General features: G+C 41.4%; 1 protein-coding gene across 10 annotated transcripts in view; it reads right to left on the bottom strand.

Annotated features, from left to right (window-relative positions):
• Positions 1–1,989: 1,989 nt before the first annotated feature.
• DPP4 (dipeptidyl peptidase 4) overlaps positions 1,990–17,037 on the bottom strand; it is a 77,212-nt gene continuing 62,164 nt past the window's right edge. For 8 of the 10 annotated variants that reach the window (XM_089916760.1, XM_022569882.3, XM_022569883.3 and 5 more), the window contains 4 exons: positions 15,548–15,612; positions 5,062–5,134; positions 4,722–4,795; positions 1,990–3,098 (listed from right to left, as the gene is read on the bottom strand). In XM_089916760.1, the coding sequence (XP_089772886.1) occupies positions 2,997–3,098; positions 4,722–4,795; positions 5,062–5,134; positions 15,548–15,612 (314 nt within the window). In that variant the 3' untranslated portion in view covers positions 1,990–2,996. The other 2 variants (XM_089916762.1, XR_016394144.1) reach the window with 2 other exon arrangements.

The following is a 17,037-nucleotide window of genomic DNA, read 5'->3' as shown; positions in this document are numbered from 1 at the left end:
CTCTTACTTTACTCTGAAAAAAACCTTCTTCTGTTTTGGTGTTGTTTTTCATTTAGAGCTTATTGAATCTTAAATATTGTACAAATCTAATAGTTTTATAAATTGGAATTCTCACATCAACTTAGAGCAAAAGCAACAAATGCCAAGTGGTGAAACTACTAGCCTCAGTGACCACCTGTGAATATAAAACACTCAGAATGACATACAGCCTGATGTGATCATTGATCTTCATGGTGGTGGCCTTGAGTCATCACGATGCATTGAATTATGGTCTATGCCGGTTATTTAAGAAAGCATGGAGATATGTAATCATTTCTGGCAAGATTTCCAATTTTAAAAAGTTCGAAAATAATTTATAAAGTGATTTTCTAAAAATCTTAATCAAAACTTTAAAAAGAAACACTGTATCCATAGAAGGGATGTGACAATTTCTCCCTTCCTTTGGCGCGGGTGTTCCTGGGCACCGTGCACTCTAACAGGTTGTTTACGAAAGGATCTTAGCATCCAGGTGCCTGGTGAGGCTGTGACAGTCAAAGGCAGGCAAGTCTGCACATCTTACTGGTATGACTAGTTCCTGTGTGTTTCAAACCTACCCTCAGACTAAGTCTATCTCGAATTTGTCAATTTAACTTCCTTCCTCAATAAACTAATTTAAAACTCTTACTGGAGAGTAAAACTTGTCCTATGAGGGTCAGATGAAATTTACTTTAACTTCAGTCACATCATCACCATTTGCAACCCTCATTATGTGAAAAATACGTGCTGGGATTTTTTTATTACCTCTGGGCTCCAGAGAAAACATTGGGCACGTTTTGAAACTAAAGAAACAATAAATTCATACAGTTTTGACATTGTACAATAGTTGTACAGTATCAGATATTATATAATCCTCTTAATATCTGTATAGTATCTGATAGTGTACAACATCTACTGTTGTAAAATTGTCTTATTAATATCTGAACAATACCTGATATTGCACAGTGTCTGGTTTCAATTAAGATAAAAGGAGAATTTTTACTTAATTTGCTTTATGATTACTAATTCAATCCACGATGTGAACATATGACCTATGATTACTCTTTCTGGATATAGAACTCCGCAAAGATTGGTCCAGCTACTCACAATGATTGCACTCTATTATTAGAATTATGACAAGAGCCCTATAGGGTTTGAAGGTTGGCTTATGGTTCCAATGAATGAATGATATTTGAGACTTAATTAAGGCTTATGTTCCAATGAATGAATGATATTTTGAGACTTAATTACTCAATGCCATGCGCTGAAAATTCAGTTGAAACAATTTCACAATCTTCTGTTCATTCCTATGCATGACTCACCAGTCTCATGTTGAATTGATAGATTTTTTTCCAATTCTTCCATTTTTAGATTTTTATGCTGTAACGCATTGTGTCTGGGACAACTTTTTCCAGCTATGTTTGAAACTATGTTTGAGTTCATAAAATCAATTTTTAAAAATAAGGCCATTTTGCAAATAATTGAACAAAAATATCGTGTGTCCTCAGTTATCTCAGCATCTTAAATGCATGGTTTCATTAATATAGTTATGTCAACCAAAAATAATTAAACACTTAAGTTGTTGACTTTTTTTTTTTTTTTAACTTCTACTGAGCCATCTGGGCTACCAGGATGATACTGTCGAGATTATCTGATATTATGAGCCTCATCGTAGTTCCCCGGAATAAAATGATATAGTATGTATTATATAAATAACCCAAACTATTTTGAGTTGACTTTTCAAAAGCTTATATATATGTATGATAACAGTAATTGTATATGTATTAGATAAAATCGCTATGAATTGCTTAATTTAACACATTTCTATGTATCTATTTCTTACAAAAACTGAACCCTCTCCATGTTTACGAGGCAGTTTGGGATAACAAGCAAAATAAACAAGAGCCTTTCTGAGTAAGCGTGTCCATATGCCAATGCAGTTTAGGTCTGATTCAAGACACAGAACTCATTACCTCTGAAAAAATGAAGGCACATTTATTACTGACCAGGAGAAATTCCACCGTATGTAGAATGGGAATCATATTACACACATTTGTAGCTAATTTTCAATTTTTAAAAACAAGTCCAAGGAAGTTAAAATATTCTTTTAATTAGATGCTCAAAGAAATGAAATAAGAAAAACTGATGCAAAGACTCCTTCAAGTTAGGATTTGCAATACAAATATTTTCATCTCTTAACAGGGCAAGCTGATGTGTTCACATCTCCGTTCCAAGCTGCCTCTCTCACTAGGAAACATCAGTATTTTTAAAGCACATTTACAATGCTTTCCCATCACCCTTGCTGTGTTTTTGTAGCACCTATAGCCATAACTGGCACCTGGGGGCCCTGCATTGTTGGCAGTTTCTCTCTCATTTCTTTGGAGTCTATTCAACTGCTGTGGTTTTATTCAGAAGTCAGTGCTTTTGCATATATGATTTCCTGAGACTGTTTGAATAGTCTTTCTCAGAAAACTGTGCCAGTCTGGCTGTGAACAGCTCTTCGAGGAGCTGATAGCAGCCTGGTTGGGTCAGCAGGCTTGGACTGGGGTTCACAGCCTCGCCCTGCCAGCTTCTCTCCCTACCCCCTCTTTTCTTAGCCCTGCCTCAGTGATATCACGGCCCACATCCTGCCATTCCTTCCAAGAAGAGAACAAGTCTAGTCCAGTTAGAAAAAAATGCTGCCCAGGGAACCTCTGCAAAGCTCCCATAAAAACAATTCTTATTTGTTGTTTCACTAACTGATATGGAAGTGATTTTAAATAATAAACAAAACCAGACTGAATAATTCAAACTTCCGTAAGGTTGCAAAGACAGAAGTCCCTACTTCGGGTTATAGATATGAAATTTGGGAACAAAGGTAGCTTTACATTTCTTGATTTGAGTGTACTTTTTTAACATCGTCATCTTGATGGTGCAGTTTTGAGATAATGAGAGCAAAAGTGGCTTTTCAGAAGCTTTAAATGGCATGCTGTTCCAAGGTGCTAAGGTAGAGAGAAGCATTGCTTTAGGAAGTGGCTCATGTGGGTGTATATGTGTTGGTGGGCTGTACTGCTGGCGATCCCATGGTCTTCATCTGTATACCACTGGAGGGAGAAGAAGAAAGGTCAGAATTAGGAAGTCAGTTGTCTTTTTTTTTTTTTTTTTAAACCCAAGTGAGTTCTCATTAGCATACATGGAACAACACAGGATGTTTTAATCCTTCAATCAGTTTATAAACTGACATGTGATCAAAGAGGTTTCTCATTTCCTCCTAGAGCTTTTCCAGGGCATGTAGTTCTGTCCTGCAGGAGTCTCTGATCGTCCTTTGCAGGTGCTGAGAAAACTCACTGTGAATTTGGCTTCACTGCATAGTGCTTTAAGGATATGTACAGTTAAAATATCCAAGTCCATTTTCAAATTTGACTCAAAGGACACTTAGAAACACATCATGCATAGGAGGGAATGTTTATCCTGTAAAGCCCACTTTAATTAAGTGTTATCAACTGTTAAATTTCTCCTACACTGCAGTAAGATAAACTATTAAAATAAATGAGTTTTTAGAAAGCAGTTTTTCCTAATATATATCAATAAGGCACTAGAAAAAATCTATTTCAGTATTCCATATATATTTTTAGCATAACATATGAAGTCAAAAGTCAAATGTATTATTTGCAAACACTTTTTCACTGGAATTTCACTGGAATCTCTTATCTGCATGTCTGACATTTATGTAGGATGAGTTGATGACCTGAGGCAAAAATTTATCAACTCATCCCACCACGTGAAACAAGTGGGAAGTCACTGCCAGGCAAACATATATTATGGAGACATAAATTAACTTTCATAAATGGCTTAATGTATCACGTCTTTTCTTTGAACAGTGGAAGGATACACCCCAACCTCATAAGAATCTAACCCCCAAAATATATGCCAGGTTTTGTGGTATCAAATGACTGTCCCAGTTTTACACAGTAGGTGCTGTTTGAACTGAGCACGGAGCAAAATGTGTATGTTAAAAGAGAGTGAGGGAAAGCAGGCTTTTTAAGCTAATACAGACAAGAAAGGACTTAACACAAAAATATCTAGCGCAACACACACACATATATAATCTTTGTTTCTTCTTAATCTGAAAAGGTCTAGTGCATAAAATGAATTTGACTTAATACCTAGAAACATCCTCTGAATAGGCAACAACAGCTCTAGCCATTTCCGACTTAATAAAACCAGCCTAATTGTTTATAACCTGTGGTGTTCAACAAAAGATAACATGGAAGTTGCAAAAACTGAAGCGCACTGATTACTGATACCCCACTGTTGTTAGAAGGGCTAGTAACACATACTAGAGATGGATTTGCATATTTGACCTGAGCTACTATCATGCTGGTTTCACTTTAGAATTACTCTGCCCTGTGGATAAGTGGATAATCTTATCACTGGCTAAGTGATTACTTTTTAATCAAAATAGGGAGAGACGGGACAATCACAGGACTAGGGTTTTGACCCTCTCAGGATATGCAATATTGTGCTTCTCAACCCCCAACTGTATGATATTGAACATGACTCTCTTTATGACTCAAGGATATCACTTCTTCAACTTCTCATTGGAAAAATGACTCCTTTTGCTTCCGTCCCCCGTCTCCTGGAACCTCTGTGAGGAGAAGTAGTTCCAAGAGGGGAACCAGACCCCACCAGGAAGTTCCCTCCCCTTGCAGGAAGTTTTGCTATACCATTGACTGGAAATCCACTCCAGCATCCACCAGGGCTTTGGAGATCTGAGCTGACTGCTGAAAGTGAACGTTATCTGCAGGGAGAGAAAGGAAACATAAAGTAACTAAAAGCCCGCTCCACTTTTCTGGTAGGAAGGGTGGGAAAGGCACAAGAAGAAAGGGACTGTTTGAAGTTCTAGGATTCAGCATCCCATTTAGGCCAAGACAAGTGAGTTGTGGAAAAGCAACACTGTTTTATTGAAGTAAATGTAACAGTCTTGCCCCTCATGCTTTTGTTTTGTCAGTAGTGAAATTGCAAACCTGTCTGTGATACTAAAAAGTCTAATTAACTGAAACTCACCATCTGCTGTTCCATGAATAAGGAGGTACTCAACTTGTTTAAAATTTTCAGCTCTGCTCATGACTGTTGAATTCTGGAATTGGGAAAAAGAATGTCATTATTCAAAAAAAGATCTGCCATAAACTGATTTTTCACTTCAGTTTACAAAATAAAATGTTTTCAGCTGGGGCCCCCTTTGATACAAAATATAGCAAACCGATATTCAAGCAAATGCTGTCTCCATGCATGGCAGAATGTACAGCATGCCCTGTCCCTGTGAGACAGGACCGGAAAGGGAGGATGCCACATCTTCCCTGCACATGCAGAAGAGGGCATCTGCCCCCCCAGGCTGCATGCAAAACCCCTTGAGTCCCAGATCCCAGATTGGCTGTGTCCTATGCATTAGCACAGGGCAGAGTCTCATATTAGCAATGTATGTTCCATGGGCTTATGCTGTAGTTCAGCCAAAAAGTGTATTGCCATGGCAACCATGTGTCACATGGTGCCATACATGCTACATTTCAAAGAGCCTGTACATAGCATTTGCAACTAAACATACTCTGCAATATGTCATATGAACTTTGGTCCACATTGCTAGGCTCTGAATGAGAAGCAAGTATTACCTTTTTTGGAACAGATGTTTAAAACCTAGGCAAATGTAACATATGGGAGGGGAAAGGGGTGAAAAAGATCAAGTATGGCCTTAGAAAATCAGTGGGTGGTTGTTGTCTGCCTCATTCTGCATTGGGGAAAGTGCTGCTTTTGGATCAAGCCAGGGAATTAGAAACAACTGGGAGGTCAGCTTTTTGAAGGCTGTTTCATGACCTTGGACAGGTAGGACTTCTAGAATGAAGGTGGAGTCTTTGGTGGAAAAGCTTTGAAAGTATAGAACTAGTCATCTGGTCTTAATCTGGAGATGTTTGCAGAGTTGCGATGAAGGTAAGACTGTCATAGACATTGTAGCAACTTTGGGAAGGGGTGAGCGGGACTCTGCTTCTGTTGTTGGGCAGAGGAAGGGCCGGTAGCCTCCCTATGGGTTTAAAATCAGCCAGCTTATCCTGCAGCATCTTGGTGAATCAAAGTCAACTTTATGAGAGGCAAGGTTTGTGTTTTACAGATATCTTTGTAGCTAACATCAGCTTAATATTTTGATGGGAACCCTGAAGGTCTGGCTGGAAGGGGATGGGGCTAAGGTCCGAACGTTTGTATTCTAGCCCCAGCTTCAACATCAGAGAGCTGTGCACCTAGAGACATGCTGCTGAGTGCTGTTTTCTTTGAAATGGGAGGAAGATTAACTCTTCTTGCTCTCACTGAAATAGAAATCAAGAGACATGGCTTTTTTTAAGGTTAAATTACGGTGATGTGAGGATGGTGTGACACAGTGTTTCTGGAAAAAACACATTCTGTCTACAACTTTCAGGACAAAGTCACCCAACATATCTGTGTTGACTGAGGTGATCAAGGTGATCTTTTCCTGGAAAGCTTAGAGCAAAGGCCCTCCCACTCCTGTGCAGGCTGGGTCCCACTTGTCCTGACCATATGGCATTTCTGACCCAAATTGAGAATTTACCCATGAACTTTCAGAATAAACGCCCAGGACTCATTAAAAGTCGCACTTCTGTTTTACTTTAAGAAACGTGTTATCTGGTGAGATGTCCCAGATGAATCCATCCATCCATCCCAACATTATACTCCATTCATTCTTCCATCCATTCATTCATTTTTTCAAGTCGATCAATATTGATTTGTCATATACCCAACTAAACAATAAGATCCATGAGAAGAGGAATTTATATTGTTCATTACTCTATCCTGAGCATTTAACAGAGAGCTAAATATCAATTCAAGGAATGAACCAAAGAAATGGAGGCACTTATATCGTACTCTTCACTACATTCGGTCCTAGTCTTGCAGAGGCAAGTGGGAACAGCTAGGGGAGGTGGAATAAAATATTCTCATTCTGAAACTTACCAAGATATGTTTTGCCCACTTTCAATCCATACACCATGCCATTAGTAATAAGAGCTGATACTTATTGTGTACTCCGTGCCGGTCACCCTGCTAAGCATCTTAAAGGACTTATGAAAGCACTGTTCTATTTAATCCCCACGACATTCGTGCAAGATAGGTCTACAGCAACCCCGCTTCTACACAGAGACAATAAAGCACACCAGGTTACATCAGGAAGAAGTCGGAGCTGGACACAAAGTCTGATGGCAGAACCTCTTTTACCTCCTATGCTGCACTGAGTCTCCACTAAACTTCCAAGCTGCTCACGATGTGGTCTTCCAGCAAAGATACAGGGAGAAAGAAATTGTTACTGAACTGTTCTGGGATTTGCAGTACACAAACACACTGGGTGTTCTTTGCCCCCTGCGTTCTCATGCCTTCTTAGAGTGAATTCATTGGAAGAGAGCTGGCTCGCACAGACCTTCGAGACTTGTGAGGCGTTTTGGACTGTGTGGTTGATGCAGAGCCTAATGAAGCAACAGAACCCTGAGCGATGTCCTGCCCTGGAGAGAGGAAAGGGTCAAAATCAATCTCCCAAAAGGCCAGTGTAGGATTCAAAGCTGGCGACAGCAGAGGCTGGGGCTGAGCCACCAACGGTGAACATTGCCAGTCTGAGCCCCAGACCCGGCGCCTTCATCCGGGTCCTCCTGCACCATCCTTTCTGCGGCTACACGGCTGTCTCCTCCACCTTGTTTCTCCCCACAAGAAACCCAGCTCTTCGCATGCCAAAGACAGTCAACTTTAGCACCTAGACGTGGCCCAAATATCCAGCTGTGTCACCTCCCCTCCCCTCCAAAAGCCTCTCGGGCCTTCCTTGCGCGGCAGAGTGCACAGCAAAAGCTGCTCCACGACCTCCCTGAGCCATGAGACTGAGAAATGTCGCTGAAACATAGAGTAATAGTTAGGAGACATATAAATACGCAGGACAGTTAGCAAGGAATGTGATAACTACTGGAGTTTGGACCAAAACAGTTTCTGGCTGCCTTTTTTTTCTTAAATGGAGTGAATACAGGCTGAAAGAAGACAATTTTTATAAACAAGTAAAACCCTGAGCCTAAGATAAATGTTGTGATGTACACACTGTAGCTGTGATGAACTAGACATGGTGAGAAATGCAACATACTGAGAAAAAGACGAAAACTGTGATAAAAGTGTCATGATGCAAATTGTTTTACATTAACAATATTACACTACAAAGAAAGAAAGACAAATACTTTAATGCAGCAAGGGAAAAATAAAACAAAAGCTTCCCCTGCAACCACAAGATAAGTGTGTCATTTCCAATGCACACGTCCCCCTGCTCGCTGGGAGTTGCGTCAAGAGGGACCTCGCAGTGCACGGGAAGCCAGGCAGCCTCAGGCACGCACCCATTTCAGGGCTCGCAGGCTCCTGAGAACATTTTGCCCTCCTAGAAAGATGCAGCTGTGTCACCTTGCCTCTGGAACCACCGATCATTCCCTACTAGACTGAGCATCCTGGCTTCTCAATAGAGAGAGACTCTTGACAGTCCGGCACACTTTAACCCATGAAAGACAGCCAAAGTCAGTGAAAGAAATGCATGCACTACGTTAAGGGAGAATTAATGACCAGAAATAATTCAATTGTGCTATTTCAACCCACCAAAACAGGATAATCCCCATTTGCCTATCGATGGAAACAGAAGTAAAAAAGGAAATGGATGACTAAGTTAGAAGCCGAATAGTCTGTCACCAGCTCCTAAAAAGGAAGTTTAGAGTGATAAATGGGCAAGGATGCAATGGTGGTGCAGTTGGCACTCTCCCGAGGCTAGAAACTTCCGGAGAGCCCCGCTGCCAGCAACAGCCTGGCAAAGTGAAGTGGGAAGGATGGGTCCAGTGGCAGCGCTGATCCACGGCATCTCTGCGAGGAGCTTTTCCTTCAAGCCCCAAGAAGAACCATCTGTAGCTGCTCATTGGATCGTGCTGGTTCCTCAGTTACCTTCCAGCAAATAAATCTTTGTATTTTTGAAATAAAAGAGAGAGCTGATAAGAGTGGGGAAGTACTGTGAGAAACAGAAGGTCTGACAATTTCTAAGCTACCCCTTGCGCCATCCAGGAACCATACGGACAATTTGCTTCCTGAGAATAATGGTGGCAGCCTCCATGTTTTTGTAAGCTTATTTCATGGCAGGCATAGGTGTCTCGTTTAATCCTTTCAATAATCCCATGAGGTAGCTCTGATTCTCCCCATTACTCAGATGAGGAAACAGAGGTTCAGAGAGGTTTAGTAACCTCTCCTAGCTAATAGGTGGTGGAAACAGAATTTTAGCACAGGTCAAACTCAAAAGTCCGTGCCTCTTAACATCATATTCTAGTGTCCCTTCACTTCGCAGCCAAACAACGCACTGTCATTTCCAAGCTCTGGTAGAGAAAGCAAACAGCCACAGGTGTAATGGACACCCTATTACTTCAGTGAGACAGTACCCCGAGTGTACTGACTCGCTCTGTGCATTCTTCCACTTGTGACCGAAGCCTCGTAAATAATATTAAGTGAGGCTGTTTGGGGAAGCACCATTAATGCCACAACAGAGGCCACAGAAAATTTTTAAGGAAAAATTAATTCAACCCACCACATCAGATGTTTTACTTGTCCGTATCCATCAAACAACTGTACAGGTGAGATGCCAAGGAAAGAGCTCCCATCCGCCTACAGGGGGCCCTACCTCAGGCCTCACCCAGCAACACTGGCTTCTTTAAAGATCACACAGCAGTCAACATTTTATCAGCACTCAACAAACAAGTTAAGGTTTGGCTTAAATCTGAAGGTCTCTCTCCCTTTGGCATATTCTAGGATAATAGAACAAATGTCAAATCAGTACAAGATGGCATATTTACAAAATTGCACCCTGTTTTGCATAACCTAACGATGCAGCAGTTCTTAAGGATTGAACATTTCAAATCTGCTAGCAGAAGACTGCCAAATCTATGACTGTTTCATACACTTGCCAAAAGCCTATCAAATTCTGAGCAAAATGCAAAATAAATCTCCTCTACAAGTTAAATCAGTCCCTTCTGTGTGTTCCAGGCTGCCCTCTTCTCCTGGCAACGAGGCTCAGGACTTGGGCCCCGTTTCTCTTGCCCTTGATCTGACGCTGCTCTCTGGAAGTCCATTCCCTCCCTGGTCTCCCATCCTGCCTTATTAGCCACCATGTGGCCTGCTCCTCCCACATCCCTGCTCTGTGTTATCCCTCGGTTCACCCAACCTGCTTCACAGATCCCCAGAAAACCAGCTCTGCTTGCTGCCACTCGTGTGTCTACTGTGCTCCCCTGCCTTGTCGGTCCCTCTGGCAGCCTGTGGAGAGCACCTACGCTATTTCCCTGCATCTCCCAGAAGTCTTCCTTAACTGGCTCCAGATAAGTGCCCTCTCCCTTTCCTACCCCTCAGTAGCTACATCTTATATAACTTTTTGTGCCTCCGTTTCTGGGTCAATAAAATGGAGATAATTAGAGCACTTATCTCAGAGAATCTGAGGGAGAACTGAACCTAATAACCCATGGAAAGAGCTTAGAACAGTGTCTGGCCATAGAAGCAACCACTTACTAAGTGAATTAAAAAAATGAATGAAATAAATGAAACCAGATCCCCCCCCGGTTGAGAGGAGTGGGGGGAGGTGAAACCCTAACTTCTCAGCCACTTCCCTTCCCTCCCTACATGCTCAGAAGGCACAGAATTCCTGGGGCTCCAGAGTCACAATTTGGAACTACTAGTCTTTTCCATACATACTGGGCACTTTGTCATGTTCAAGTTCATGCTTTATTACTACTCTCTTTTGTTTTTTTTTTTAAATTTATTTATTATTATTAATTTTTTGGCTGTGTTTGGTCTTCGTTTCTGTGCGAGGGCTTTCTCTGGTTGCGGCAAGTGGGGGCCACTCTTCATCGCGGTGTGCGGGCCTCTCACTGTTGTGGCCTCTCTTGCGGAGCACAGGCTCCAGACGCGCAGGCTCAGTAGTTGTGGCTCACAGGCCCAGTTGCTCCACGGCATGTGGGATCTTCCCAGAGCAGGGCTTGAACCCATGTCCCCTGCATTGGCAGGCAGATTCTCAACCACTGCGCCACCAGGGAAACCCTATTACTACTCTTTTATTTCTCTTCAAAAATTTTGCCTGTATGTTTTGTCTCACCAACAAGGTAATCAACTTCTGAACAACTAAAACACCAGGCACCTCGAATGGGTGAATGAAAGTCTACCAGGTGTTAATATTTTTTTTTACAGGTTTGACTAAAAGACCTGTGATTGACCATGGAGAGACCATTCATCAATGTTAGTCAGGAACCCACTCCTCGAGGTGGGACCACGGTTGCTATCTGCTTATCGCTATTGGGGGTGAGGGTTGTCTCATTGTCTATCTGATTCTTTTGCTCAAATCTGTCGCCATTTCTGTCGGCTGTGGACTGAGACTCGGACTGAGACTCATGGCAGCGAGTCTGCTTATACTGCTTATTAGCTACACTGTCATCCCTCCACTCTGCCTGCCTACTTAGAGCTTCTGGGACCAGCTTCTCGGAGTTTCAGGGAGATGAACAGCTTCCTTCCTCTTTGAGTCCCTGGTATCCTTTAAACATGCTCCTACCCTGCCACTCGGCAGTGGGTAGGTGACTATCTACAAAAAGGGTCGTATGGAGTCACTGTTTGTGTCATTGCATTGTGTCCAAGCCTTAGTCCCAGGGTCTCCTAATTTATATGGCAGCTTTGTGTGAATAAGAAAAGGCACTCCCTCCGGTTGGATGCGGCCCCAGAGGTGCACGCCTTAGAGAACGAAGCATAGACTAGCTTCCAGCAGTGCACAAGCTGAACAACTATACATGACATCCCTGCCTGTTCCATTTGCATATATAAATGGTTCCTTCAACTTCCTTTCCTAAATAGTAAGTAGGACCTTTATTTCACAAAATGTGCTTCTCTTGGTGTGCTTGTCTAAATTCTTTCAAATCTGGGTCATCAATGACTTAAAAATGAATCCTCTCCTCATTTGAATTTTATTAAAAATTACGTTCTCTTCCAAAGGCTGTAATTCTGGCTACTGATAATGATTCTATAGCTGAAAAGGTGTACAACGATCACAGGACCTTGCTTATTACACACTTCGATCATTCCTATCCTGGATGTGCTGGAGAAAGTCAATAGTTTAGACTACCTGGGACTCATTTTCAAACTATTTCCTCCTGACCTACGGAAATGCACAGAGCAGCGAAAGCCAGTAAGGAATTGTCTCCTTTGTCTTTTCCAAGAGGGCAGAAGGAGGGAGGGAGAGAAGGAGAGAGAAAGGGAGGAAATAAAAACAACCTGGGAAAGAGAAGTAAAAGAAGACAGGGGTCCAGAGGGGCAGCTGGGGCCTTGGAGGAAAATAGAATCTTTGAATGTGTTCCTGCCAGAGACAAAAGCACAGGCTAATTTAAAAAACAAAGGAAGGCAGCTTTCCTCTAAAGCCTGCTGTGCACCAAATATAGGTACTTAGATTCAGTTCTCCACTTTCTGAGGATGCAACTTACAGGGCAGAAACAATACAGTGAACGCATTTGCCTTACTTTCTCCTACCCACCTTAACTGTCACCCACCCAAATAATTCCTCTGAGTAACACATTGGGAACCTTTAGCTCTCTGGTACTGGCAGTTTTAATGTGTCCATTGCCAGCAATGAATTTTGTGCCAAGAAAACCCGACTTCTGGCGTGGAAGGATTAAACAGTCCTCGGGTGCCATCTGTGCAGTGAAGTGAGACAGTGACTTTGTGCTCCCAGCGTTCGTGTATTGCCATCGGTAGGAGGAAGAGATTTCTATTTACATGACTACCTCAGGCAGAGACCATCTAAGGGGAGAGATGAAAATGGCCACCTCAGTGGTGGGTAGAGTTGGAGAAGAGGGGGATGGGTGTGGGAAGGAAAAGCCTATGGGAAAATCTGGAAAAAGGTACAGGTTGACATGGGAGATTAAAACGAATTATCCTCTACGGGGAGGGCTGGTTGAAGAGGAAACACCCTGTTGGCTGATGTCCTTGAAGTGCAGTAGGGTAGGTGCTACGGACTTCCTTGGATGTCAAGGTTTAGACTTGACCCTGTACTTCTAGGTTCAAAGGCTTTCAAAATGGGATTTTTAAAATGAACTTTTGACTCATCATCCACCAGGTTCTAGAGTCAGGATGAGGGTCCTGGGCAGTACATCTCTGATGTTTTTGGGAGTTTTTAGTACTTTAGGATATTTGACAACACCCTTTAGCCATGTCCCAAATATGGCACACCACAGGAGGGATCCTGGTCGGGTCACTAGCAAGAAAATTCCAGCTGTAAAATGAGAGAAATGATGGAGACATATAATTTTTACAACAATGTTTCCCTTCAAAAAGTTTTAAAATTAACTCAAAAAAGGTTTTAAGGTTTCTATTTCATACTGGGTGATCCAAAGAATACAATGTTGAGCAAAGCCTTGAATGACTAATAATACTGCAGAGGGGAAAAAGGAGTACAAACTAACAATGGTCCAAAATGGATAAATTGAGGATTAAAGATATACAAGGAGGGGCTTCCCTGGTGGCACAGTGGTTGAGGGTCCACCTGCCGATGCAGGGGACACGGGTTCGTGCCCCCGTCCGGGAGGATCCCACATGCCGCGGAGCGGCTGGGGCCGTGAGCCATGGCCGCTGAGCCTGCGCGTCCGGAGCCTGTGCTCCGCAACGGGGGAGGCCACAACAGTGAGAGGCCCGCGTACCGCAAAAAAAAAAAAAGATATACAAGGAAAATGTCATGGGAGTCAAGAGAGAATGCTAGTCCTCTGGGTGAGCAGGACACGTTTCCTAGTGGATGAAGACAGAGGGGGAATGACATTCCAGGTCGAGGAACAGAGGACAAAGGCACAAAAGGGAAAGACCCAGAAATATTCAGTGAACATTCCAGGTAAACTGGGCCATTCTAAGAAAGGTGTTGAACACCTGGTTAAAGAATGAGGGCTGGACTAGTTGAGTGCACAGGAAAAGTCCATGAAAGTGTTACGGGTGAGGCTTAACCTCACACCTCTGTGTGGTACAGGCTGGAGTGTAGAAAGATAAGCTAAGGGGGGACCCATGGGGTTACTGTTGTAGAAGGAGGTAGTCATGTGACAGCAGCAATGTGGTTATGGAGCAGGCAAAGGATGTCTAAAGCAGCTTATTGGATGTGGAGGAGAAAGAATGGGAAAAACTGAGTCCAAAGTATCATGTGGGACGCTCAGCAGAAATAAGGGCAACCGGATTACGGGACTGCTTGGTAGTGGAAGATGATTGGTACATCACACTTTACAGGTTGTTACTTTTCTATCTTGACTGGAAAACACACACACACCCAGGCACAAACACACGCATACACCTCCCCGCCCCTCCCCCACAAGCCTTGCTAAATAAAACTGAAAGGAAGAGGTAAAACTAAACTGTCTGTACGTATCTTGCAAAATTAGAAATTTTATTTGCATTTTCTTGTGCTTTGATCAAATGGCTTCAGAACCCATAATAATGATGACATCTTACAAAAATGTACAAATATGGCTCAGAGCGATGTATGAATAGGAGGCCCAAGCATTGAGAGCTGTGGCCCAGATGTGGAGGAATTGTGGTCTTAAATTGTATGGGTTATTGTTTTTTTTTTTATCCTGGGAGGAGTTTTGAATATCCTCCGGAGAATGTAAACATCGGATGATTGACCTTGTCATCTGTAAGTTTCAGGGTTTTCAATTTACATGACAGAATCAGGAAAGTTGTTTTTTTTTCTGGCTGGGGGGCAATGTGTTGGAAGGATCCCTAGTACTTTGGCTGACACTTCCAGCTGCAGCAGGCTGCCACCAAAGAGAGGACCCTGGCTTTGCGGTGGCACCCACACTAGCACACGGGGGCCGCCAATGATGGCTACACCCAGACCATATTTCAGATGCTATAGCCCATCTGCACAGCAACCTGCCCACTGACTCTTCCATCAGGCAACCAGCCCATGGATGCTATTCAGTAACTTGGGTTCAAGGGCTTTTCAGAGTATTACCCTCCCGTACCTACACCTCACCTGCTTTACTCAAATCTTGTGTGAAAAAAACTGTACATATTTGGCTATGAATAAGAAAATTATAGGCTTGTACATACAACTTAATTATGATAATACCATAAGAAATTTTAATATGTAGTTAAAGGTTTAGAGAGTCTTCTGGGCTCTAAAGGAATACGTTGAATTTGACATGTTTTCTGAACTGAAACTTTTATAATTAAAGTAATTATCTGGTGTTGCTTTGTATTTCCAAATGAACGCATATTGTGACCTATATAGCATACGATAAAGGCTGTAATTACGCAGAATATAGTACGGGAAGCTATTGGAGTATCTCTAAACCACCTGTGTTATTTCTTTTTAACAAGAATTTCATTGGAAATTTAAAAAATATATATTTTCTGGAATAGATCCACTTAAAAATGTTCTTATACCGCTTATAAATAGGTTATAAAATGGATCTAGTTCACCATCTCTTACCCTGTAATGGTCAAGGTTGTCTTCTGGAATTGGAAGACCCATGTAACGTTCTGTGTACACTGAGTCTGTGATGGAGAAAAGAAAAAAACTTAATTCATACAATAAAAACTTTTTTCCCTTTTTTTTGGGTTACTTTATATGCTTTCATATTCTTTACTTGTGCAAAGGTCTATAGTGTTACCCTCAGAATATCTCCTCCAGATCGTCTCTACTTGGCTTTTTAAAGCAGCCAGACTCCTGCCTTTCCATACTCAGCCCTATAGCCCATTCCCTTCAGCCCTTCCTGTGAGGGCAGAGGGAGACCAAACCAGGTGATCTAAAACCCAATCAACAACCTGCCTGCAGAAAAGTCAAATGGGAAGTGCTAAGTGATAAGGACTCTACATTATCTTCTGACCCTCTCAAAGATCTTGATTAGCAAGTCAGGTAATGTCTCAATTGTCTTGAATTTCTTGGTCCTGACATCAGTCAGTATATGCTTTACTTTAGGATACTCTCTTCCCTACTGGAAACTCCTCATAATTTTCGATTACTAGTTGCTTACTTAAATCATATATTGTTTTTGGTGGAGGGGAGACAGATCAAAAGGAAAGAAATCAGTTATCATTTATTTGCTGTAAAACCCTATAACGTCTCAGCTACTCCATCATAATGCAAGTTAAACATCTGTTTTCTCTCATTTTGTGGAGAGGCCTCAATTCTGATGTTATAACTATTGAGTATTGAGAAACAGATTACATTAGTATCTGTGCTGAAGTGACATAAGCTGTTTTATCTATAGATATGGCAGAAAAACATATGCATTGTTGGTTTGGTTATTTAAACATATTTTTGACCTAATTTAAAAAAATTAAATCATGTATCAAATGTATGTGTGTGTGTATATATATATATATATATATGTGTGTGTGTGTGTGTGTGTGTATGTATTTCCTAAAATATCAGTGAGAAAATTTACTGTGGCTGAATTCCAATATAACTTTAAAAATCTGAAATAACTGTTTTTGAAACATGACCAGGTTACAGTAAATAAATAAGTATAACATGTTTCCATTGTGCTACATAGGTTAATGGCTTGAATTTCACTATAATTGTACCAGTATTTCAATATTGATTTAATTAATTATTTAGAAAAATATATCATCAAAACAACAAGCTTAAACAACATCCTAACTAACCCTTTGTGAATGACTGGAATTGGAGATTAAAAACTACATTGATAACTAATGTTAGTTGTTCCATGTGTATTGCTCATGCTTTTCCTATGGAAATCAAAATATTTTCCTCCAAAATGAGTAACAGCAATATTTTATCATTTTGATTAAAGTGAATACAGACTACAAGCAATTTTACATATCTAGAGGACACTAATATATAAAATATAGTATCTTAAAGTACACTTTTAAAATATAAGATTTTCCTAAAATGCTCATCTTTTAACATTTAAATATGAATAACTTAGGTTATACATTTAATGGAGGGGGTGGGGG

Source organism: Delphinapterus leucas, chromosome 8 (assembly GCF_059928025.1).
Source record: "Delphinapterus leucas isolate spDelLeu-1000000601 "Yukka" chromosome 8, BTC_Dleu_Yukka2, whole genome shotgun sequence".
Classification (NCBI taxonomy): domain Eukaryota; kingdom Metazoa; phylum Chordata; class Mammalia; order Artiodactyla; family Monodontidae; genus Delphinapterus; species Delphinapterus leucas.
This window is presented reverse-complemented; position numbering and strand designations above follow the sequence as displayed.